This window comes from Halichoerus grypus, chromosome 11 (genome assembly GCF_964656455.1).
Source record: "Halichoerus grypus chromosome 11, mHalGry1.hap1.1, whole genome shotgun sequence".
Lineage (NCBI taxonomy): Eukaryota > Metazoa > Chordata > Mammalia > Carnivora > Phocidae > Halichoerus > Halichoerus grypus.
Window position 1 is genome coordinate 3411526 of NC_135722.1, and position 25939 is coordinate 3437464.

The 25939-nt window shown below is 48.7% G+C and overlaps 1 protein-coding gene across 9 annotated transcripts in view; it reads right to left on the reverse strand.

Annotated features, from left to right (window-relative positions):
* Nucleotides 1-25204, reverse strand: part of PPFIA1 (PPFI scaffold protein A1) — a 90629-nt gene extending 65425 nt beyond the window's left edge. For 7 of the 9 annotated variants that reach the window (XM_078057652.1, XM_078057648.1, XM_078057646.1 and 4 more), the window contains exons 1-2: nucleotides 24984-25204; nucleotides 23476-23739 (exon numbers count right to left, since the gene is read on the reverse strand). In XM_078057652.1, the coding sequence (XP_077913778.1) occupies nucleotides 23476-23739 (264 nt within the window). In that variant the 5' untranslated portion in view covers nucleotides 24984-25204. The remainder of the gene's footprint in view (nucleotides 1-23475; nucleotides 23740-24983) is intronic. The other 2 variants (XM_078057651.1, XM_078057650.1) reach the window with 1 other exon arrangement.
* Nucleotides 25205-25939: the final 735 nt, after the last annotated feature.

The window sequence follows — 25939 nt, forward strand, 5'->3', positions numbered from 1 at the left end:
TTTTCACTATTCTGCTAACCTGCTGAAACAAGAATCAAGTTTCACAGAAGGCAGATAATATATGTCCTCTCCGTGTAGGGACACAAAGTGCAATAGACAGAAACGGGCTCTAATTTAGCAAACAGAAAGGAACACCTGAAAAACTGACCTGCAGAACAGGCTTGGATTATTTTCTGTCAGTAGAAGCTATCTGCCTCAGCCTGAGGCTTAAAAAAAGCATGCCAAATTTTGAAAAGAAAACTGGAAGTTTATATACCAAAATGAATGAGCAAATCATAAGTTCTGAAGCCCCAGTGTCTTGATTAAAGGTATGCTCAGAAAGGTCATGTATAAGGGCGCCTGGGTGGCTCAGTCGGTTGAGTGTCCGACTCTTGATTTCAGCTCAGGTCATGATCTCAGGGTCACGAGATCCAGCCCCACATCAGGCTCTGCGCTCAGCGGGGAGTCTGCTTCTCTCTCTCTCTCCCTCTGCCCCTTCTCTTGCTCACTTTTTCTAAAATAATTTTTTTTTTTTTTTTTTTTTAAAGAAAGGTTATGTACAGCTACCTATCTATGGAAACGAGAAGGGCGGGGACACAGAGAGAAAACAGCAAACTTCGCACCTTTGTAGAACGGGGCCCACGGGCTCACCAGACTTACTCGGAGCCACTACGGATGCAGGGCCACTGCGTTTTCAAACACGGACTAGTATCTGCAAGCATCAAAATAAAATTCATAAGCAGTTTAAAAAGTCCAATATATAATTTATTTTTCCTTGTCAGTTTCTCGAAGCAACAGATACTGACAAAATTTATGTTCACACTGAGTATTTAGCGATGAAATAATCAAGACTGTATAATCTGAATCCAAAAAAAACATGGTGCAGAACAGTATTTGAAGGTGTTCTCAATTTAGGGAAAAGCAAACATATTAGTATTTTCTATATGTATATAAGACAAAATACAGACGGACACCCACCTGATGAAGGTTACCCACTGTGGCTGGGAAAGGGAGCTGGAAATGAGACTTTCAATTTGTACTCCTTTTTAATTCAATTTTAAGTATGCATTTTCTTTGTATTTTAAAAAAAAATACCAATCCTCCCTTCCTTGTTCTTCTTCCTAAACATGGCAAAACTACAGGACACGAGCATGATGCTCACAGACCATGTGGACACACAGCTTTCCCCTGAAGTCACCAATTCTTTCTCTTGCGCTCTTACCAGTCCCTGCACCCAGGCTTCCGCCCCCGTCACTTCACTGCAAGAGCTCTGGCTGAGACCCCAGCGATGTCCTCATCTTTGCTGGTCCAGGGCCCATTTCAGTACTCCCTCCACCTGCCTGATCGAGCCCCTGACTTGCTCCCTCCCACTCTCTCCCGCCTCATCCTGTTCCCATGCTCTCTGCTCATCCCATACCTGCTAGTACTCCCACGGCTCCATCCTAGGTCCCCTGCCCACCCTATACACCGTGCCTGCCTGACCAGTGTCCAAGGCTGCCACCACCGCCCCCCCCCACCACTCTGGGCAACTGTCCACCTGCCCATGATGCATCTCCATGTCTTCCAGGTGGCTCAAACCATCTTCCCCAAACCGAGTTCCTCAGCGTCCTCTGGGCTCCAGTCCCCATCTGACTCTCCACCCTGGTGCAGTACAGGACTGTGTCCATCCAGCCGTCCAAGCAAGACACCTGGGCACATCGCCTCCTTCCTCTCCCTCCATGTTAACTGACTGCTGGCTACGCTAACTCTACTTCACACCAGTATCTTCTGGACTGTCTCTGCTGCCTCCTCCTTTGCCTAGACCACCATGTCTCCTTGGTCTGGAGGGGTGGGTCCAGAAGTCAGCTCTGCAAGCTCTGTCCCTGCTTCTCTCTCCAGCCTCCTTGCTTATTGCTTTGTGCCTCATGCACAATGTATGGTCCCAACTCACCCAGTTTCCCAAACACGTTTTGTTCCTATGCTGCTCCTTGACACACGGCTGCCCCTCTGCCTCAGACCTGTGAATTGGCCAGTCTTCTCCTGACCAGCTCCCGCAGCTGGTCTGCCCTGGAGGTTTCATTTCCGGTGGGGGGGCGGGGCAGAATATGTATTTTGTTTTTTGTTTTGTTTTTCCCCACTGTACAGCCCCCTTCAGTGCTCAGTGCCCAGCAGTGAGGAGGCTGGGCCATGGTTCGGGGATGCACGCCCAGGTACACTGAGAGGCCCACGGAGAAGGGCCCGCCAGCAGTGCATCAGCACGCATAAGAATACGTATTTTGAAGAGCTTCCTCAGGTAATTTACCATCCTTCTGTGTTGGGCAACAACTCAGCCTTACAACTTCAGACCGGTCTCCAAGTTCTCCATCTGGGTGACTCATCTACAAATGCGGGTAGCAGCACCTGCATCCTATCCCAGCCCACAGGTGAAATAACCAAATAAGCACACCGTCAACGGGCCAGTCCTCGAGGCAGGGCGTGGCCGACACTTGTCCAGCAGCCCCCTCCCCAGGCACTCCCCACTCTCATCAGAAGCCAGCTACTCCACAGAAGCTGGCGGCTGATGGGGTTCAGGGTTCAGACTGACTCAATCTGCCATACTGTGAAAATGATAACCAAATGTTAATTCGGTTCCTAATAGCATCCCCACACATGAGACGGGAAAGGAGCACATCACGCTCAGCGTTCCCAGTCTAGAAAGGACGCCCTGGGGTCCCAGCCTCCCCTCACCCCCTCCCATTACCTTCCAGACAAACTTTTCATGGAACAGCCTACGTTCTCCACCTCCGCTTTCTGCGCATCTCGCACTTAAATTCTTGGAGCCTGTCCCCCCTTCTCCTCACAGCTCCCTACCTGCTCTCAGGGATCAGCAAAGCTGAGCAGCGCTAAGGACCTGCAGATCCCGGGCCCCCACTTCTCTCCTGCAATGGATCCTGTGCCCAGGATGCAAGGCCCCCCCAGGCCCGGTCTTGTCTTGCAGAACTAGTCTTTGCTGAATACTGAGGTGCCATTGCTACCAATGTGAGCTTGAACTTGTTCTGTCAAAAAAAAACTGAATGTGATTTTCATTTGGAGAAGAAAAACAAAAAAAACACCACCGTAGTGTTTTTTAAAATTTGTGGATGGACTAAGTTAAAAACATACTATGCCAAATGTTAAGAGCAGCTTTAACCACAACTGCTGAAACCCGGAAGCATCCGAGATGTCCTCGGTTGGACGGTGGATGAACAAGCTGTGGGGCATCCAGACGATGGAGTAGTAATCAGTGATGAAGAGAAATGAGCCATTGAGCCAGAAAGGATGTAGGAAGCTAAAATGCACCTTACTAAGTGAAAGAAGCCAATCTGAAAAGACTACATACTGTAGGATTCCAACTTTGACATTCTGGAAAAGGCAAAACTATGGAGACAGTAAAGAGATCAGGGGCTGCCAGAGGTCAGGAGGGAGGGAAGAATGAACAGGCAGAACACAGGGGATTTTTAGGGCAATGAAACTACTCTGTATGACAACATCTGTCTACACCTACGGAATGTGTGCCACCAAGAGTGAGCCCCGGTGTAAACCAGCGACCGTGGGTGACGATGATGTGTCCCCGTGGGTTCACAGACTGTGACAGGCATGCTGCCCTGCTGAGGATGCGCACAGCGGGGGAGGCTGCAGGGCACATGGGCCATCTCTTTACCTTCCTCTCAATTTGGCTGTGAACCTAAAACTGCTCTAAAAAACATCAAGTCTATTTGGCCTGGCAGCTAGGGAGGGTGCATGCTGCTTGTCGCTACTTCCAAACCACTTCCATTTAAGGCCGAACCCGAAAATCTCGCTGGAGGCTGTGGTCTGTGTACCCGCTACAGGGGCTCCGCCAGGTGGCAAGAACAGAGACACACGTGACGGCTCGCCTGGCCTGCCCGCACTGAAATCTGATCACTTTCCATGACTTGTCTGGCTTTTCTCCTTCAGCATCCCGCTTTCCAGGTTCACCCACGGTGCAGCGCGTGGCAGGGATTCATTCACGTTTATGGCTAAATAATACTCCACTGTGTGGACACAGCATATCGTGCTTGCCCCTTCACCTGCTGATGGACATCTGGGTCACTTCCACTTTCTAGCTGTCACACAGAACGCTGCCGTGAACGCTCCCGAACGAGTTTTTATGTGGACTTATGCTTTCTTTCCTCCTGGTGCACCTAGGAGGAGACACATTTTCTTACAAGGTAAGTGAGTGCATCCTCCATTTCCATCTCTGACTTCCTGTTTAAATGTCCAGCTGGCTTAGCTATTGCTCCCTTCTTCTTTGGAAGGCATGTCTTTTAGGCAAAAGGTGCTGTCTCCTCATGGGCAGTAGGTATAAGTATTGCTTCACATACTTTTATCTCTCTGATAAAGAGCAAACCAAACTATTTTTGGTTGTTGTTAGCATTTCAGTATTTGAACACAAGTAATTTCTTACAATTAGGACTATTTGAAATATGAATGCACACATATATTAGTATAAATCTGTATTTCATGTATTTTAGAAACAAGTGTATTTATTCATGGACAAAAACATTACAGTTAAATTTTTATTTTTTTTAAAGATTTTATTTATTTATTTATTTATTTATTTTAAAGATTTTATTTATTTATTTGACAGAGAGAGAGAGAGAGCGAGAGAGGGAACACAAGCAGGGGGAGTGGGAGAGGGAGAAGCAGGCTTCCCGCGGAGCAGGGAGCCCGATGCGGGGCTCGATCTCAGGACCCTGGGATCATGACCTGAGCCGAAGGCAGACGCTTAACGACTGAGCCACCCAGGCGCCCCAAGATTTTATTTATTTTTTGACAGAGAGAGACACAGTGAGAGAGGGAGCACAAGCAAGGGGAATAAGAGAGGGAGAAGCAGACTCCCCGCTGAGCAGGGAGCCCGATGCGGGGCTCGATCCCAGGACTCCGGGATCACGACCTGAGCCAAAGGCAGACGCTTAACAACTGAGCCACCCAGGCGCCCCTACAGTTAAATTTTTAAAACTGAGCCGAGGTGGGGGGGGGGGCGGGCAGGGGAAAATCAAACCAATGTAATAAAAAAGCTAGTGCAGAAATCCTTCATTCAAATAGGAATGAATCTTCTAGGTAGAGTTTTTTTGTTTTTGTTTATTAACATTACATTATTAGCTTAAAAGAAGAGTTTCAGATAAATTAAAAACACCCAAAGGGTGCCTGGGTGGCTCAGTCAATAATGCATCTGCCTTCAGCTCAGATCATGATCCCAGGGTCCTGGGATAGAGCCCCATGTCAGGCTCCCTGCTCAGTGGGGAGTCTGCTTCTCCCTCTCCCCACCGCCCCCACTCATGCTTGCTCGCTCTCTCTCTGAAATAAATAAAATCTTCAAAAAAATTAAAAACACCCTAAAATAATAAAATGAAAACAATATGAAGTACATTAACGTCCACTTTATGTTTACATTATGTTTCAAGCTTCCCAATAAAGTTAGTATGTGCTTTTTGGCACTGTTCTTGCTCACTGGAGTATGAAATAATTTTTATTTTCAAATATTTAAGTTCATAGATCTATGCACATGCCAAGAAATTACAGTTACATAAAGAAACTGTCTTTAAAGTATGAGATCAGAAATGGCCTGCCTGACCTCCACAGTCTAAAGCCAAAATTAGGAATAGTGTAAAATCCGTATTTCCAAAGAGATGTTTTACTCTCTAATTTATCAAGAAGGTATCTCTGAATGAATCAAAGATCTCGGCACAAAACTATAAATGAAGGAACCTTATTGGGGAATTTCTCTGTGGCTCTGTTAGGCTTAGCAGATAGAAATACACAAACTTAAGAATGAGCAGCCCTTTTAATTTGGACAAATAACTTACTGAGCAAAAACAAGATGTCTGAGATACTATGCCAAGTACTTATAGGGTACAATATTAATTTCAATAACGTTATATTTGCTTAATGTTTTATGGTTTTCAAAATTGTTTCCTACCTTTTACCACATGTTATTCTCAGCCGCCCTGTAAGGCACACATATTACCTCATTTTACAAATCAGAACACAGGCCCAGGCAGGTCAGTGATGTGCAAAGGTCACTGGGTTAATAAGTGGCTTGGGATTCAGAATTCAATACGGATGTTATCTTCAGGGGACGAGAGGATGGTAAGCACCCAAACCAAGTGCCCATGCCGGCAGAGTCAGCCCAGCTCCGACTGTGTGTGAGGTGATAGGGGGGTTGCACCTACTGAGCACCCACTCGGCGCAGGCTGCTGTGGGTGGGGTCATTCCAGCGCTCACTAAACCTGCATATGCTACTGAGAAATCAACAGTATTCTTGAGTTTACATGTAACCAGACAGTCTCAGAAGTAAAAGAGCCTGGCCAAGAGTTCAGTATACAGGACCCCAAGGCTTGAAGTGGGGGACAGCGGGGTGGGGAGGGAGAGGGAGGCCATAGACCCTTGAGCGCTCTCTCTGTGACTCCTTCTGCCAATCGAGGATGACCATGATAAACACTCAATACTATTTTTTCTTGGAAGATTTTATTCGAGAGAGAGAGAGAGAGAGAGAAGGTGAGAGAGAGCATGAGTGGGGCGGGGGGAGAGGGAGAAGCAGACTCCCCGCTGAGCAGGGAGCCCTGGGATCATGACCTGAGCCAAAGGCAGATGCTTAACCGCTTAACCAACTGAGCCACCCAGGCGTCCCACACTGAATACTATTTCATCTGTGTTTTCCTTAAAACTGATGGCATTTTTAAAGAGTGGAGAAAAGATAAAAGAATAGAAAGTAAAGGCAGCCCCGGGCATCAGGCCCCATCCTCTTTGAGAGGTGGGACAGCCCCTGAACCTCAGTGGGCATCGATGGGGTGCCCACAGCAAGCCTGGAGAGACAGGTGGGGTGTGCCACAGGGAAGGTGGGGAGGCACTTCCCGACAAGGGAGCCGTGTAGGCCCAGGGGAGGGGAGCACACTGAACAGACTGGTTTGGCCAGAATGAGGGGGTCTGGAGAAGAAATGGGGTGGGAAAGTGGAGTTGCACCAGAACATGGAGCTGTGAGTGTCAAACTGAAAGAGATCTTGCCCCTGCGGCCACCAAGGACAGACACTTCAGGAAACCTGGCCGTGCAAGTCTGGGTTCAGCCGAGGGCGGCAGAAAGTGTGCTGGGTGGACTGGAAAAGGAAGAAGGTGCGAGCAGAGCCTCACTGTGTTGGCCTGAGGCACAAAGGGCCCAAGCTAGGATACTGGAATACAAAAGGAAGTAAAAATGACACTGGAAAAGAAAACAGGGACAGAAACTGTGCTGTGGGACAGGGGGCTGAGAGAGGAGGAGGGTGAGCTGAAGCCAGGGATGGGGGGCTGAGAAAGAAGGATGGGCTGAAGCTGGGGGGGATGCGGGGGCTGAGAGAGGAGGAGGGGAGCTGAAGCCAGGGATGGGGGGGCTGAAGCCGGGGATGGGGGGCGCTGAGAGAAAAGGAATGGGCTGAAGCCAGGGGATGGGGGAGGCTGAGAGAAGGATGGGCTGAAGCCAGGGGATGGGGGGGTGCTGAGAGAGGAGGATGGGCTGAAGCCAGGGGATGGGGGGGGCTGAGAGAGGAGGATGGGCTGAAACAGGGGACGGGGGGGGGGCGGGCTGAGAGAGGAGGAGGGGGCTTAAGCCGGGGGGTGGTGGACAGGGAGCTGAGAGAGGAAGGAAGATCACAGCTCTGAACTCAACATGCAGCGGGGCATCTCTGGGCTGTGTGTAAAGGCCGTGACAAAAGGCGGGGCTGGGTGTGGAAGGAACATCACAAACATGGGGCTGAGGACACAAACGTAGTTTCCTCTTCCAAAGGGGAGGCTAACCCCACAAAGTGGACGCATCTCCAAGGTAAGCACTACAGAAAAGAGCAGAGGGGTAATATATCTCCTAGTCCTGGGCGTGTTTTCAAATGAAAACAACCTCCACATGTCTCTGTGCAGCACGTGCTTCCTTTCCCTCAGTTTTTTCCAGAGGTTCCCTAACAGGAAAACCGTGTGGGCGCAGCGAACCCACAAAGAGTGGACACAAGCACCAGGCAATCTGAGCTCCCTCTAAATGACAGGTTTTTTTTTTAAGATTTTATTTATTTATTTGAGAGAGAGAGAAAGAGAGTGCACACGAGCTGGGGGAGAGGAAGAGGGAGAGAGAATCTCAAGCAGATGCTGCACTGAGCACAGAGCCCGACGTGGGCTCGATCCCACGGCCCTGAGATCATGACCTGAACCGAAACCAAGAGTCGGCCGCGTAACCGACTGAGCCCGCAGGCGCCCCAGTGACTGGCGGTTTGCACAGTTACTCCGCCAGCACCGCGTGTGTCGGGCCGCCTGCTGCAGCACTCCCGTAGGCCCAGCAAGGAGGGACCTCAAAGGGAACCGCCGAGGGAGGCCACACGGGGAGTGTTTCAGCGCAGAGGAGACACGCGTTCCAAGCGAGGACTCGGAGCACTGTGCTCGCTGAGCGCCACGCAGCCCTGTGGGCAGCACTCGGAGGCCTCCAGGCCGGCCCATGGGCTGGAGCAGCCTGGGGCTGCCTCATAAACAGGCTGTCTTACTAACAACCGCAGGATCTCCGGGAAAAAACCTCACATCGTCAGAGCACCGTGCCCCTTCAGGAGCAGTCCTGTGCAGTGACACACAGGACAGCGCTGGCCACTCAGGAGCAATCTCTCAATTCACCACTGAACCTTGCTGGGAGCAAGCATCTCAGTAGTTGGCACAAGAAAACCACCTCGGAATGTACATTCCCTCCGACTAGGATGCGTCACCGCTAGCCCCGCCTGCTCTGTCCTCCCCGGGCCTCACTACTTCGGGGGACTACAGACAGCAGAGGCCGCACCCCCGTCCGTGGACCTTTCTTGTACCTTCTCCTCGAAATGCAGTGAAGGGCATCAGGAAAGGGAGTAAGGGTAAGAAAGGACAGTGATACAATAGAAGAGATGATGGAAGGAAGAAACTGCAATCCACCCAGTTCAGTCCTTGTTTGCTAAGTGTCTTTTTTCCTCCCAGGGAAGTTGGGGCTGAGGGTAGACGGCCGTAGCGATTCTCCCTGATCATCCCTGCCAGGGTGCGCATGAACACCGGCCACAGGGGTAAATGCTACACCACATCCTTCCGTTTTACAGGCACCACTGTCAATCCCGTTAGTCCTGCTGTTGCCATTTGTCACCAACTTTGGCCACCCAGCCTCTGTGCCCCCTTCCCGCCCTTCAGGAGCAGCGCGTGGCCCGGGGAGGCTGACAGCAGCCGGCGCCGGCTCTCCTAGCCTTCCTGGAGGTGGGGACGGCGCAGGGCAGCCCCAGGCCCCAGTCACGCTCGGAGCCCGACTGTGAATGGGAGGGAACACGCGCCATGCGGACAAGCAGCTTCACCAGAGCCCCCCACAGCAGGACTGGGCTCTCCCACCTTCCCAGAAACACTGCCAGCTACTCAGTCCTCACAGTACTCTACCCTCCTGCACCCACCACCCGGGCAGTGGGCAGCTAGGCCTTCTATCTCCACAGTGTGGAATGTCACCCATGTGGCTCAGTCGCAGCACGCTGTCTCTCCGGCAGTACCCCACACTGCAGGCACCGGGGGGCGCTGAGGACCGCGTACATCGTATGTGTCCGTATCGTTTGCACTCTCCCCTACTGGCCACAGCTCCCTCTGGGAATCAGAAAGAGAAGCACTCTTCACCATAACCAGACTTCCTTATGCGGCTCAGTGGGGACAGGCAGAACAGGGGCTCGCAGTCAGTGCTGTGACGCGGTCACGGGGGCGCTCACACCACTGTCCCCACAGCCCGGGACGCCGCTCTGATGGCGAGTGGCAGGGTGAGAGCCTGGCCAGAGCCCAAGCTCTGAGCACGACCTGCGGGTCACACCACATGAGAAAGCTGTTCCGCGTGCATCACTAATGCCGAGGCCCCGTGTGCAGGCGGCAGAAGGGAGGATCCCCGCTGACATCCTGGCCCAGGACCACTTCAAGGCCAGGGTAAAGCAGGAGGTAAAGCCTATGAGGCGCGCAAACCTCTCTGTGCCCCCGTTTCTTCATCTGTGACACAGGGTACCTGCTTTCCGGTATTGTTTACAGTTCCAAAGTATACTTTACAGGATCGCGAAGAGGCTTCAGCGAGGCGATCCCTATCCGGAGGCTTCGAGGCCATCAACGCAGGCTATCATCTTACTGAACCTCCCAGACAGCCAGCTTCCTGGCCCTCAGACAGTGCCCCGCATGTGGCAGACACTCGTAAATGTCTGCTAAATAAAACTGAAGCTGCTGCCCCTCCCGTACTGACAAGGACACTGGAGGCTCAGGGATGGGGTCACGAGGGAGAGACTGCACACAAGCCCTGGGCTCAGGGAACAGACTGCTGGGCCACCCTGAGCTTGGGGCGCGAGGGGGAGGGGGTGGGAGCGGCCTGCAGACTTAGGCCGGAGCAGGAGAGATGCAGTGACATGCACCTGCCTGCCTGCTTTCAGCTATCCGTCTGCTTGAGGAGGGAGATGCACCTGCTCTGGGAAAATGCCGCCCAAACAGCAGGAGGATGGGAGGGCCAGCTTGCCCACTGCCTCCCTGCAGTGCATGTGGGTGCTGGAGGTGAGGGGGCAGAGCCACGGACAGCACAGTAAACTGCACAGTTTCTGGACCATTAGCATCACAGATGTCACCAATGGGGCCCTTCACAGCATATCAGACTGTTCAAATTAACACTCAGACTTGTCAAAACCATCTTCCCCACCACTTCTCTGTTTATTTCAGGCCACACAGGACACCCTGACCTGACCTGCCATCCATGTTTCCCCATAAACTATTTTGCAGGTGTGGGAAGAGTGTGCCCTAGCTTCTTAACAGCAGCTTAAGATATCAAGAGAGATCAGTGGCCCAGAAATATGGATGAGCCTCACGGAGAACCTTAACTTTCATACACACAATTCAACTTCAGCATGCCACTGCCCAAAATCAATTTTTATATTACCATTGGCAAAGGTTTCAAACTACATAGGCAGGAGGGATAATTAGCCCATTTGCAAAGCAGAAAAACTTGGAAATGCAAGATATGCTTCAAGTTCCCAAATTTATTTTCAGAGCAAGATGACATTTCCTACTCGAAATGAGAATAAGACCCTGACAGCCAAGAGCAAAAACTCCATGGATGGACCTTGCCTGCCAAATGAACCACAATCCCAGTCTAGAGAATTCAGCCAAGAGCTTGCTTCTAGCTACAGGGAAAAAACCTACAAAGTGGAAACATTTTGTCCACATCTCTAAATGAGCATTAGCAAGTGCCAACAAAGTTTTAGCTGTGCCTCATTTCTGAGAGTGAAACAGGACACAGTTACTAATGGCTCCAGAAGAACAGGCAAAACCCAGGACTAGCTCATGCAAACCAGGACACATGGCCACCCCACTGGTTAGAGGTGGGTGACTCAGTGACAGGGGGGACAAGACTCCTGAGAGTGCCTTTTTCTAGAGTTCTAACTGCTAAACCATGTAAATGCTTTAGGTATTTGAAAACAACTCCAAAAGAAAAATCCAAACCCTAAAATTAGGAATAAACAGAAACAAATGAATCTAATAGTATATCAAATTTCGTGTGGTTATGTGACCAATCACACTGCTTTAAAACCCATTACTCTAACTGTATCGTCTTATGACATATTTATTCTAAGATCCAGAAGAACTACAAAGACATTCTAAAACTTCACTCAGTAGGATGATTATACCAATATGGTATCAGAAGGCTGAAACTGCTTTATGTCCATCATAGGATAAAGAAAATAATGCTGACATCACTAGAAATTATAAGACAAAAGACATAAATATAAAATAAATCAGGAGGAAACTAAGTTTTAATTTGTGAATGGAATAGCAATATGAAATCCAGGTTTCTCTTTCAATGAATATTTTTGTCTAGCTCTGTCTCCAAAAAGGACCTAAAAGATCCTAACCCCAGCGACAATGAGCACACCTAGCTCATTTAGATTTCTGAACATCATTTCCCCACTAAAAGGAACCAGGGCTCCTCAGAGGAATGATTTCAGATCTGAGGCAGGAAAAACACAAAGTAAGCCGGGACAAAGTGTGCCAGAAAACAGTGAAATGTTCAAAGACTAATAGGGCCCTGGCAAAAGGACACAGGAGCCAATATGAGGGGGACAACAGAGCATCTAAGGAATAATGATGATAATTGAGTGTGATCACTGAATAAACACAAATGCAAGTGTGCACAGCGATTACAAGGGGGAGAAGGACGACAAGGGGTGCTCTTCACGGAAGAGGGTCAGCCAGTCCGGGAAGAAGGACCGAGGGCTGGACAATCCCCTCTGCAGCTTCCAAACAGGACCCGGTTTGCACAGGACCAGGTGGACGATGCAGCCCCCAGGGGACTTCCTGTGGCTCCCCACAGGTCAGAGAGATCTGCGGTCACCCCGTAGCCCACTCCTACCTCCGACCACAAGAACGGGCTGCTGAAAACCATGAGCCTCCCCAAGCAGTGTCAAGCATGGAGGGAATGAGGGAAGGCTGGGGGGCAAAAGTGAGAGGCGTCAAGCCCCCGTTGGAAGGGCATTACACAGTGTTCACACTTTCACATGGTCTGTAACTGGCAGGTGTCACTCCTAGGATGTCCTAACTAATCAGAAATGTAAATAGCGGGGCGCCTGGGTGGCTCAGTTGGCTAAGCGACTGCCTTCGGCTCAGGTCATGATCCTGGAGTCCTGGGATCGAGTCCCACATCAGGCTCCTGGCTTGGCGGGGAGCCTGCTTCTCCCTCTGACCCTCTCCCCTCTCATGCTGTTTCTCTCTCTCTCTCTCTCTCAAATAAACAAATAAAATCTTAAAAGAAAAAAAATGTAAATAGCATAAGCATGGTTTCCTCCAGGTAAGAACACTTTCCTCAGCACAAGGAAAACTGCTCAGTCAGAATACGAGCATTTTTGAGGGTCTTCATACACAGGGCAAAACTGGTTCCCCAGAAAGAGTCAGTTACCGAATGCCTTAGTGGTCTCCAGCACTAAGGGCGAGCAAGCAGAAGACAAGGTCAGTAAGAAAGGCCTTCCTCTCAGACAGAACAGCACATTTACAGGGAAGGTGCAGGAGGACAACAGATCTGCGCACGATGAGCTACCCGCAACACAGCATGACTGGCACGGGGCCACAGGGCCACAGGACCGGGGGCCGGGGAAGCCACCAGAGTTGTCCCCTCCTCGACTCCACCTGATGGAAGACAGTGTCCAAATCCCCAGAGTCCTCAGAGATGGCCTCTGAGACAGGAAAGGTACAGGCCACAGGACCTAGGGACCGGAAGGGGAGCAAGGTGCAGGAAAGAGGCAAAGCCATCCCCCTGGTTTCAGACCACCTGACCAGGTAGAAAACGGTTTAATTCACAGGAAGAGGCACACATGTGGGAAGAGATGGTTTTGATCAATGCTGAATTTAAGGAGCCCGAAGTCCCTCCAAATGGAGGTACATCACAAGGCGCTCAAGCAAGGCATCTGTGACCCGGAGTGGAGAGACATGAAGGAGAACAGAGGGCAGCAGAACCTCCCAAGGAAAACTGCCTCCCCGAGTCTGCCTACACCCTGCAGCCGCGCCGTCCACACGTTTCATTTGCTTCAACTGAGCTCTACTTTCTCTACTCTTCTAGTTTTCTTTGTACAACCACAAGAATATCTGGGCTAGGTAACTGTTACTATGTACTGAATATTCAGCACCTAGAACAGTGCCTGCCACATACGCAATACATACCCAAATACTTTAACGTATACGTTAGACACATACATGTAAATATTACGCACACTGCTTTTAACATTACTTATTTCTGTATATTACACAAAAATATACATTGTTCTGTGCTTTATGAGATGGCTGATGTTAAGCTGTTTTAATTTTTGCCTAACACACTAACTTTACAGCTCAACCCATGCATTAGCAAGGACTACTCTAACCAGTGGTGTCTACCCTTCGTCCAGTCTTGTCTCCACCCCCAACCCATTATCCATGCAGCATCAGCACGAGATTTTAAAAAATTCAACCAGGGGGCACCTGGGTGGCTCAGTGGGTTAAGTGTCCAACCCTTAATTTCAGCACAGGTCTTGATCTCAGGGTCTTGAGTTCAAGCCCCATATTGGGCTCTATGCTGGGTGCAGAGCCTACTTAAAAAATTCAATGAAATCATGCCAATCCCTCCCCCTGAGGCCACAATGCCCCTGGGCCCTCAGCAGTACTTAAAAAATAAAACGGAAAACCCAACTCTTGACATGGCTAGGCTCTGTCCAACCACCAACTGACGCCTAGCTCCTCACCTTGCTGTTTCCATGGCTTAAATCAAGGCCAAGTTCATCCCTGCCCCTCGCCTTTGTCCCTGCAGTCGCAGTGCCAGGAGAGTACTCTCTCAGCCTTGGCTCAAGCGTGACCCCTCCGAGAGGCCCCTCCCAGACCACAGTGTGCCAGCAGACAGCCCTTCCTTTCGACAACTTCATGCTTTCAGGTGCATCTCACAGAGAGAACCTGTCTTGAGAAGGGGCAGGTATGCTGGCTTGCTGAGGACAGGCACCCAGAGCACACAGCCCAGAGCCTGGAACAGGGTAGAGCCATGGAGGCGCCCAACAGCAGTGGATGGCCCTGTCTTGCACAGATGATCACAGGTGCAGCAACAGAGAAAGACGAGAAGACAAGGCTGCTCGCAAAAAGAGGCAAACTGAGTGTGCTGCTGACGAGAGGCGAATGGCCAAATACTTTGAAGGATCTGCTGAACTGTTTCATAAACCAGACAATGGAAGTAAGTAATCTTCCAAGAGGGGTTTTGCCAACTACTCCTACTGAAGATCAGTCTGTAAGGGGGGGACTACCAAAACTCAAGGGTATCACTAGAATCTACCCCTGCTGAGGAGTCTTTTAGCTCACTTCACCTCACTTGGATTACGAAGTAAAGTCTCCCTAATGTACTCACTAACTTAAGCTTGGCAAGGGGTCAAACCTTGCGAAGAGCACTAACAATGAAATTACGGTGCAGTGTTGCACCCCACTATGCATTACAGCAGTGCTTGAGAAAAGCCCGCGGTTCTCTCCCCCAGAGGAGGCTGCAGGGCAGAGTGCAGAGGCGTCCCTCCCCCGGTGTGGTGGCCAGTGTTAGCATCTTCCATGGCCTCCCTGGCCACAGAGCCTGGCCCTGACTCATCCTCCCGGCCAGGCTCTGCTTCCACCTTCCTCCCTTGCCAATCCGCCCAGGTGCCAGCTAGCAGACACCTCTGTGGTGACAATCAACGCACCTGCACGGGTGGCCTTACCTGCCACTAAGTTGTGCTCATAAGACCTCACTCTTCAGGGTGCTCTGACTCCTACGTGAAACACTCTCCCAGGGATTCGGACTCTGGGAGAGACATGGGCAAAACCTGGGGTCCCACCCACAATTCAAGCCGAATAGATTCTCTTTTCTTGGAATTCTCTGGGTGAGATATCTTTTAAGAAACTCATTTGTTGCTTACAAAAAGAGTGTGAAATCACTGCACTCAACTTGGAAGAATAAAATCTGCATTTTCAACTTTAAATGAAATTGGAGGGAAGACTAAATGAGCAGTAATTTTTAAAAACACTGATCAAACACTGTGATCAAGTCACAGAATAAGTGTCACTTAAGCCATCTCATCCTCCTTAGCCTTATCTGCCACAGCCAGCCTGTCAGCACAAAGCCCACCCCGGGTCAGCACCGGGCAAGGGAGGAGGAGGGCACCCGGTGGGCTGGGCCACTGCCCCCATCATCTTTCCATGCACGGCGGCTGAGCATGGGCAAACCGGAGACTTAGATTAGGAAAAGAACAATGGGTACTATACAAGGACTAGTGGGTTTGGTTTCTCCTGTACCAAATAATGATTGACATTTTTACCATGACTTCTACATGTGCTTCAGATACGGAGAGCACGCCAGTCTCCCCCCACTTCCAGTTATATACACAAACAGTCTTTAAATCAACCCACCAAGAACCAGAAAAACTGAACACAATTTTAAGTCTGTTTGAAGGCATCAAAGAGATACTGAGGCAACCACAACTGGAGGGAGATTCCAAACAAAGGGACCCACTGAGGGGACCCTAATATTTAGAGTGCCGCTCTCTCCCTCAAGGCGTTTGACAATTCTGATTTTCCTCAGGGATGGGGCGGGGGGCAATATACCAATAAACCAGAAAGAAAACATAGCAGAAAGCCAAGAAGAAAGTCTTGGCTAACAGAACTCTGGACAGCTCCAAGGGTACAGGAAGACAAAATTCGAGTGCAGGCCTGACAAGTTAGCCAGGTCTTAAAGGTGAAGATCCCCGAGAGCTGGGAGGCACAGAAAGTGACCCCAGCACTCTGCAAGCACTCCCCGAGAGCTGAGCCTTCAACCACCTCCTGTGCTCAGGAGACAAGAACTGGGCTTCGGGACCTGCCAAGAAGGAGGGGCGCTGGGAAATGCTCCAGGCCTCCAGATGGAGACCCTGGAGGGCTGCATGCTGGGGAGGGGGGCAGCTTACAGAGCTTGAACCCCAGTGTCAAGTAACTCACACTTGCCCCACTTGGGGTGTGTCAGAGGAGATGCTCAAGGAAGACAGCCTCACCCAGAGCCTCTACAGCTTTTCATACACAATATCCAACACTCAGGAAGGAAGGAAGGAAACAAGGGAAGGATGGACAGATATAACAGCATATAGGCCAAAAGAAAAAAGAACAGAAACAGACCAACAGATGACACATATACTGGAGTTATCAGATGCACACATCAACTTTTCAAACATATACTTGACAAATGGGAAATTTCAGAGAATCAAAAGAAATTCTAAACCGAAAAACATAGCAGTTAAAATTAAGAACTCAATCTGTGGGCTTAACATCAGAATAGACACAGGTGAAGAGAGAATCAGTGAACTGGAAGACAGGTCAGTAATTAAAAAAAAAAAAATCTAGACAGAAGTCGCAGGTAAAAGTCTGGAAAACAAAAGAGCCCAAAAGACACATGGGACATGGTAAAAAGGTCCAATGGGGACCCTCAAAGTAGAGGAAAGACAGAATGGGGAATAATGAATATCTACAGAGATACAGTCAAAACTTCTCCAAAACTGATTAAAGAACCAAGCCATTGACTCAAAGAATGTCTGAGGCAAAAAGAAAATGTTAAAAGTGACAAGAGGAAAAAAGATACTGCCTTCAATGGGATAACAGTAAAACTGCCAGCTGACTCTTCAAGAAAAAGAGAGGAAGCCAGAAGATCACGGATTGGCATCTATAAAATGTTGAACAAAAAAAAACCACCCACCTGCAAGTCTATGCCTGACAGAAACATTCTTCAAAAGTAAAGGCAAAGTAAAGATGTTTCAGGCAAAAAAAAAAAAAAGAGAGAGAGAGAGAGAGAGAGACAACTCACCAACCACAGACATGAATGAACTAAAAGAAATATTAAAGCAGTTCTTTGGGGAAAAGAAAAGTAGTCTTTGACAGAAATATGAAAAAAACAAGGAGTAAAGAGCAACTTTATGGGACGCCTGGGTGGCTCAGTCGGTTGGGCGTCTGCCTTTGGCTCAGGTCATGATCCCGGGGTCCTGGGATCGAGTCCCGCATCCGGCTCCCTGCTCAGCGGGGAGCCTGCTTCTCCCTCTGCCTCTGCTGCTCCCCCTGCTTGTGCTCTCTCTCTCTCCCTAATAAATAAATAAAATCTTTAAAAAAAAAAAAGAGCAACTTTATGACAAAAAGGGTAACTAGGAAAATAAATCTCGTTAAGTTTTTTTTTTAAAGATTTTACTTATTTATTTATTTATTTATTTGACAGAGAAAGAGAGAGAGAGGCAACACAAGCAGGGGGAGTGGGAGAGGGAGAAGCAGGCCTCCCATGGAGCAGGGAGCCCAACGTGGGGCTCGATCCCAAGACCCTGGGATCATGACCCGAGCCGAAGGCAGATGATTAACTGACTGAGCCACCCAGGCATCCCAAATCTTAATAAGTATTAACAGCACAAAGCAATGATGACAGGGCCAAAAACGATCTAAAATTTTAAAATATTACCGTGACAAAAACGGAGGAGGGGAGTTTAATGCCATTCAAGTGTCAAAGGAAACAGTAGTATCAGGGAAGTAGTAAAAGTACTAAATGAGGCCTAAGTTTAAACTGCGCCCTGCATCTAGGAATATATATATTCCAACAACCTAACAGAGAACTATACAATTAAAAAACACTTCATACTTCTAAAAGAAAGCCAGAGAGAAAAAGAACACAGAACAGGTGGGACAAATAAAGAACAAGTAGTGATATGGCACCTGTAAACCAACATATCAGTCAGTATATTTAAACAGAGCAAACACTCCAGCCAAAAGATAAAGATCGTCAAATTCATTAAAATAAAACTAAGCATATACTATTCACAAAGGTATACCTTAAAAGGTAAGCTCACAGACAGGTGAAAGTAAAAGATCCCCAGGTAAACCCTAACTAACAGAAAACTGACATGGCAAATACAACTATCAAATAAAGTAACCTCTACAGCCAAAACCATTACTAGAGACAAAGAGGAATGTTTCATGATAAAAGTTCCATCTACTAAGAAAACAAGAGTTCTAAATTTGAATAGACCTAATAACACAATCTCAAATTACATAAAAATTGATGAAAACAGAAAAGGAGAAAGACCCAAATCCACAATCATAGAGGGAGACCTCAGATACAGATCTCAATAATTGACACAACTAACAACAGGGTGTAGGGCTGGGCTGTCCAATCTGTAGTCACATGTCGCCAGTAAGTACCTGAAATGTGGCTACTCCAAACTGAGACGTGCTCGAATATAAAATACAAACCAGATTTTAAAGACTTAATATAATAAAAGGAACATAAACTATTTCATTAGGTTTTTTAATGTTGATTATACACTGAAATGCTATTTTGGATATCTGTGTTAGATAAAATATATATATATATATTTTTTTAAAGATTTTATTTATTTATTTGACAGAGACACAGCGAGAGAGGGAACACAAGCAGGGGGAGTGGGAGAGGGAGAAGCAGGCCTCCCGCGGAGCAGGGAGCCCGACACGGGGCTCGATCCCAGGACTCTGGTATCATGACCTGAGCTGAAGGCAGATACTTAACAACTTAGCCACCCAGGCACCCCGATAAAATATATTCTTAAAATTATTTTCACCTCTTTCTTACTTTATTTAATGTGCCTACTAGAATCTGAACTACATGACTAACAAACTTCACCTCACTAATAAACACAGAACACTGCATTCCCACCAATACACATTATTTTCAAGTGCCCAAGGAACACTTAATGAAAATGAATGTACACCGAGCCACTAGAAAAGCTCAACTCATTTCAAAGGATTGAAACTATGCAGGTCATATTTAGGGACTGCAACAGATTAACAGTTTACATCCCCCCCCCGCCATTCGTCATCTCCAAGGTGATGGTATTAGGACATGGAGACTTCGGGAGGTGACCAGGTCATGGGTGGAGCAAGCTCCCTCACCCCTGCCGCAGCGTGAGGACAGTGAGAAGCCGACTGTCTATGAACCAGGAAACCGGGTCTTGACACTGAATCTGCCCATGCTTGATCTTGAGGACTTCCCAGTCTCCAGAACTATGAGAAATAAACTTCTGTTGCCTATTAGCCAGCCAGTCTATGGTATTTTGTGATAGCAACCCCAAAAGAATAAGACAGATACCTTCATAGAATTAAGCTAGAAATCAGCAAAAAGATAACTAGAAAATCCCCCTAAACCTTCAGAAGTGATATACTTCTAAAAAACTTTGTGAATAAAAAAAAGAATACCACAATTAAAACTAGAAAATATTTTTACATAAAAGATAATGAAAATTTGGCTTATCAAAACTTGTGGGATAAACAAACGTGCTTAAAGGGAAACTTATAGCTTTAAAATACATATACTGGAAAAGAAGAAAGGCTAAAAATCAAGCTAAGTATTTAGCTGAAGAAGTGGAAAAAAGAACAGCAAACAAAACACAAAGTAGATGGAGAAATAAAGGACAGAAATTAATGAAATAGAAAACAAAGAGAAAAACAAATAGAAAAAAATCAATAAAGCCCAAAGTTGGTTCTTTGAAAGGACTAATAAAATTAATAATCCCCTAGCCAAGACTGATTAAGAAAGACACAAAGCACAAATTACCAATATCAAGAATTTTTAAAAGGAAATATCACAATGGATTCTGCTCTGCAGATGATAAGGATATTATGAACTACTTTACACTTATTACTTGGAAAGTTCGGGTGGCCTGAGCAAATTCCTAGGAAAAAAAAATGCCTTATCTAAATAGATACAAGAAGAAATATAAAATCAGAAAAATCCTATTTCCACATAAAAAAATGAATCTGAAATTAAAAACCTTCTCACAAGGAAAACCCTACATCAGCTGGTTTTGCCAATCAATTCTTCCAAAAATTGAAGGAAGAAAACATCAGGCTCACACAAACGCTTCTGGGAATACACAAGGAACACTTCCTACCTTGTTTTATGAGACCAGCACAGCCTTAATACTGAAACCCAACAGGGACAATACAAGAAAGTAAAATTACAGACCAACCTCTCTCATGAATACACATGAAAGAATCTTAAGCAAAATATTAACAAATAAAATCCAGCGAAAAGAGAATACACAGAGACCAAGTTGGGATTATTATAGTGTGGCAAAAAAAAATTTTTTAAAGTTAAATCACCACATTAAAAAAAAATCACTTATCCCAAAAGATGCAGAAAACACATTTAAGAAAATTTAATATAATTTAATTCATGATTAAAAAAAAAAACTCTTAGCAAACTAAAAATAGAGGAGAATTTTCATATTTTGATAAAAAATATCTACCAATAAAGCCACAGCTGGTATCATGTGATGGTCACATCCTGAAAGCTCGTTCTCTGGCACTGGCAGTGAGACAAGGACACCTATTCTCACCACTTCTATTCAACACCGTACTGAAGATCCTACCCAGGACAAGAAGGCAAGAAAAATAAAAATGGTTATTGCATTGGAAAGAAAAAAAAACTTATCAAAACACACTGAGAGAATGAAAGGCAAACACACACAAGACTGCTAAAAAAAAAATCTGCTATCCATATATGTATTCAAAAAATATAAAAAGAACTCCTTCAAATCAATAAAAAACAAAACAGACAACCCAATCGAAAAATAGGCAAGAGACAATTATTTCACAAAAGAAGATATCCAAGTGGCCAATGAACACACACAGAGAAGTCCTGGCCCTGCACATATCCTGGTCATCGGGGAGCAGCGAGCTCACACCATACTCAGCTTCCTACCACTTGACAACCACCAGACAGCTAAAATGCAAGAACTGACAAAACCAAGGGTCAGACAGCCACTGAGTGCTCACATACCGTGCGTGGGGGTGAACACACACACACGCCATCACTCAGCGATGCTGCTGCTTTGAGTACACTCAACAGAAATGTATACATATCTGTACCAACAGACAAGCAAGAATAGTCAGGGGCAGCATTCGTGAATACCCATGCCCAGCAGAAAGAATAAACTAAGGTATTTTCACACACCAGGGACTAGACAGCAATGGGAAAGAACAGAGCTACACGAGGCCAAACAGACGCATCTCATCAACATGATGCTGAATGACTGTTTCATTTACATGAAGTCAAGAGCATACCAAACCAGTCAACGGCGAAAAGTCAAGACCATGGGTAGGTTTGGGGCACAGTTACGGGGAGTGGGTAGGAGGGGGCTTCTGGGAAACTTGGTAATGTTCTGTTTCTTCATCTAGGTGGTGGTTACAAGCATGTGCTCACTAAGTGAAAAAAGTCTCTGAGATGTATACTCGCCATTGTGAGTTTTTCTGATTATGTTACAGTTAAGGTTTGTTAATGTATGTCATCACTTGCTTATACAACGTGGTAGTAGTACAAATGCCCTTACTCACATCCTGTCTGGCCACACTCTCGGCCACCTGACACGAGTCAAACACCAGAGAAAAGGAAGGTCCGAGACAGTTTACCTAATGGTTCCCGTGTTTCTGAAATGCTGGTCTCAGGTGCTCAGGCCTGGAGGGGAGGCAGGGAGGAGGGGAGCCCAGGGAGGTAGGGAGGTGGGGAGGTGGAGAGGCAGGGAGGCGAGGAGGCCAGGGAGGTGGCGAGGTGCTCAGGTGGGGAGGCAGGGAGGCCAGGTTGCACTCTCCACTCAACAAAGAGCTTCCAGGCTACATGACACTGAGCAGTAGCTAAAAACAAATCACTGAGCAATGGTGTGGGGTCACGCCCTCCACTGCACAAAACCCCTGTCCCTTCTGTTAGGTCGTGTGTGCTCTTTCAAAAATCTACATGATCAAATACTTAAGTATTTGATACGCACTTCGGTGCACGGCCTCAAATTTCACTAAAACAAATAACAATCACAAAAAACAAACAAAACCACTGAAAAATTTACAAGTACGCTAAAATCCTGATGGAGCATCATTTGGCCCATGCTTTTGAGCTCGTGGTAATAAAACCTGACCTACGCAAACTACATCATTTGTGAGGCTTGCACGAGAAAGACCGTGATGGTTCTCTGAGCCCACGGAAAAGGAGCACTACAGCACGAACGCCAGATTATTACTGCTAAAAAGGAAATGCAAACGCTTGGCTTATCAATCTTTCAGGAGAACTGACTACAGCCAAGAAACGCATTGGGGCTAGCAATTACTCATTTACTAATTTAGCACTGCAGACCGATGGCGGGAGCACAAGCGCGTACTTATGCAGGCCTACCTGAAAGGACCACAAAGGCGCCCATTGTGGGTAAGTCAAGTGGCACCTAGGCGGCCGTGAACATCCAAGTAACCCCGGTGTCTCCCGCACACTCAGTGCCACTCGCCTTACACTTTCATGGGTGACATTCTCCCCTCACCTATCATTACGTTCTCACTCGGCTCCACAAGAAGAGGCTCTGAAACACCAGTCCAAATGTCATATACTCAGATGAACGACTTCGGTGTCACTTCAAGCTTACAATTCTCATCAGCCAAGAGAAAGTTCCGAAGGAATTAATCTCCATCTCATGTCCCCCATGACAAAGTTCATTTACAAAACACATGTGTTCTTCTAAAGGTGGACTGTAAAAATATCTTTCCTGTGAGAGCAATCCTATCTGCCCATTAAATTTCATTAGAAAATGGGAGATATGTGGTAAAATCCATGAGAAACACACGTTCAGCAAGAAAGCCTGAGACAACAGAACGGAAGGCCCCACACAGCTTGGATGCCTCATGGCCCTTGTCCAAAATCTTCGGAGCACTGTCCCAAATCTAGACAGTTCCTTCTGCTGCCCGAGGAAGGGAACAAGAGTTACGAGGTGTTTAAAGTAAAGCGCACCACAGAGTTCCTCCTCCCTCAGAGGTTTAACCCTCGGGAACGCTCTCTGCATGTGACTTACGAAACCCAGAACCACCGTTTCACAAACTGTCTAAAACATGAACACCGTGAAAGATGATACCATAAAAAACATTTAGAGAGAAAAAAAAAAAAGAATCTGTAGAGTTCCAGGTGAAAAGCATCCATACCTGTGGGAGTGCAGTATTGAGCTGCCTCTGCAAGGAGTCTCTCTCATGACCAACCTCGTGTAACTTCCCCTGGGTCAATGCCAGTGTTTCCTGAGTCTCTCTCAGCGTGTCCAGAAGACGGTCCCTCTCTTCCAGCATGGACACCATCAACTGTTCAAAATGTGAATCTGCATCTGGCTGCGAAGGGGAGCCGGACCCATGGCTCCCGCTTCCTCCTGGCGGGCCTTCTGCTTCACTGATGGTCGGCATCACCTCGCACATCATCTTGAAATAAAAGACCCAGACTCCAGTCATTAAGTGCAAAATAAAGGCTCCCACAAACCTGCAACTTTATAGCTATGTGTAGCTAATAAACTGAAGGTTGACAGACAGCCTCATTATTCTCAGATCTGACTGTTACCCTCTGAATATAAGCGGGGAAAACATATACCCAGGAATCTTTAGTGCTGGAACACACAAGATGAACACATTAGTAACCAGCGAAGGCTAAAGACCCCAGAGACTACCCCTCACATAAAGAACAAACCCTGTGGCATTTTGTTTGCAAAGCTGTACTTTCTAGTTGTTGGAAACAAGTGTGCTTCTGTAACCTTTTTTTTTTTTTTTTCCTATTTCCCGGTGGGGGAGAGAAAGTCAAAACACATGCCACCCAATCATTTTTCAGGAAAAGCACAGAAGGAGCATACAGCCAGTAAAACTGACAAGTACAAAATCCATCAGGCATCTTACAGGAATGTGTGCAGTCAGCTCTCGAGGAGGACTGACGGCTCCCTGAATTCTCGGGCTGGATTTGGTGAGCGCTAAAAGGAACTGGATTCGTTAAGGGCCGGGAAAGGTGCTTTTCAATAGCTGCAAGGTGCGACGGTCAGGCAACCGAACTTATGTAAGTTTACAGCCGAAAAAAAGAAAAGGAAAGAAAGAAAACTTTCACAACGAACATGAAGCTGGTGCTACAGCCGCGGACGGCTAGGAAGGAAGGAAGGAAGGAAGGAAAAGTGAAAGGGGAGAACGGAGACGCTATTAAGTGTCTCCAACATAACGCCGGCACGAGGGGAAGGAGGGCCGGTTCCCGAGGCTGGACCCCCCGAGAAGGCGATGCCCAGGACTGCGCGCCGGGCGGCGACACAACGACCTCCGCCCCCTTCGCACCCGCGCCGGGCGCCGCAGAGTCCCCAGACCCTGAGGCGGGGAGAACCGCTGACAACTGGAGCGCAGCCCAGGTCGCGACTTTTCTCCGCCACAGGTCCTCGGCCCCCGCGCCCGGCGCCGGGCTGACCGGGCTGACCCGGCTGACCCGGCCACCGCGGTGACCCGGGCGCCGCGCGGCCCCAGGAGCCCGTCCCTCGGGGCGCGTCCGCCGGGGGTCCTACCGGGGTCCCGGGCCCGCGCCCCCGCGCCCGGGGGGCTGACAGCGAGCGCCGCGCAGCCGCCGCGGGGAGGGGGCCGGCGCCCGGGGCGACCTCGGCCCCGCTCCGCCCCGAGCCTGCCTCGGTCTCCCGCTCCTTTACCTTGCTCGCCGGCGGGAGCGGGCGAGGAGGCTCCGCGGCGGCTCGCGGGCGGCTGCTCGCTCCGGGCGAGCTCGGGGCCCGACGAAGGCAGCCCGCGCCCGCGCCCGCCGGCCCCGGGCCCGCAGCCCCCAGTCACTAAGGCCGGCCCGCGGCCGGACACTGGCTGAGCGCAGGAGGAGCGGGCCCGGCTGCGCGTCGCCGGCGTCAACGTGCCCGACGCGGGCGCGTAGGCGCAGCGTCAGCGCCGAGCGCCGCCGACCGGCCCCGCCCCCTCGGGAGGAGCGCCGCGGAGGCCGAGCGCGCAAGCACCGCCCCCTCAGGTGGGCGGGCCGGGCTCCTCGGGCGCCGATTGGCTAGGTGCGGGAGGAGCCCGGCCCCGACACGCCCCCGACACGCCCCCGCCCAGGTGGGGGTCGTCTGCGCGCAGTAGCAGCTCCCCGAAGGCATCTGCCCCCAGATCTCCCCTTACAGCCGCCGGGGACTCCAAAGGCCGTTATCGAACGCCTACTGTGCATCAGGTTCTGAGCCAGACCCTTACCAGACATCACGTCCACACACCTTAGAGGAGGGCGCGCCCAGGCGCAACTCACCTGCTGGCTGGCTCCTCGGGACCGGAGGCACCTGCTGGCTGCCTCCTCGGGACCGGAGCCTCTTTGGGACCAAACCTTACCGGACTCAGAAGGACGCGGTTTCTACGCAGGGCCCACTCACCGAGCCTTACCTGCTATACCTGCGGAGGCCCAGGTGGGCGGCGTAGGCTTGGGAGCCAGGCACAGCTGGTTCAACTCCCAGCACATGCTTGTCCCCGCATTGTGGGGCTGGGCGACTCAGTGCCCCGTTTGTGGGATGCGACAATGACACAGACCAACCCAGGGATGGTATAACAAGTGGAATCCAACGCTGGTCAGTTTTATCTTTGTCCTTACTCATATTCATATTTTGTACTTAAACTTTTA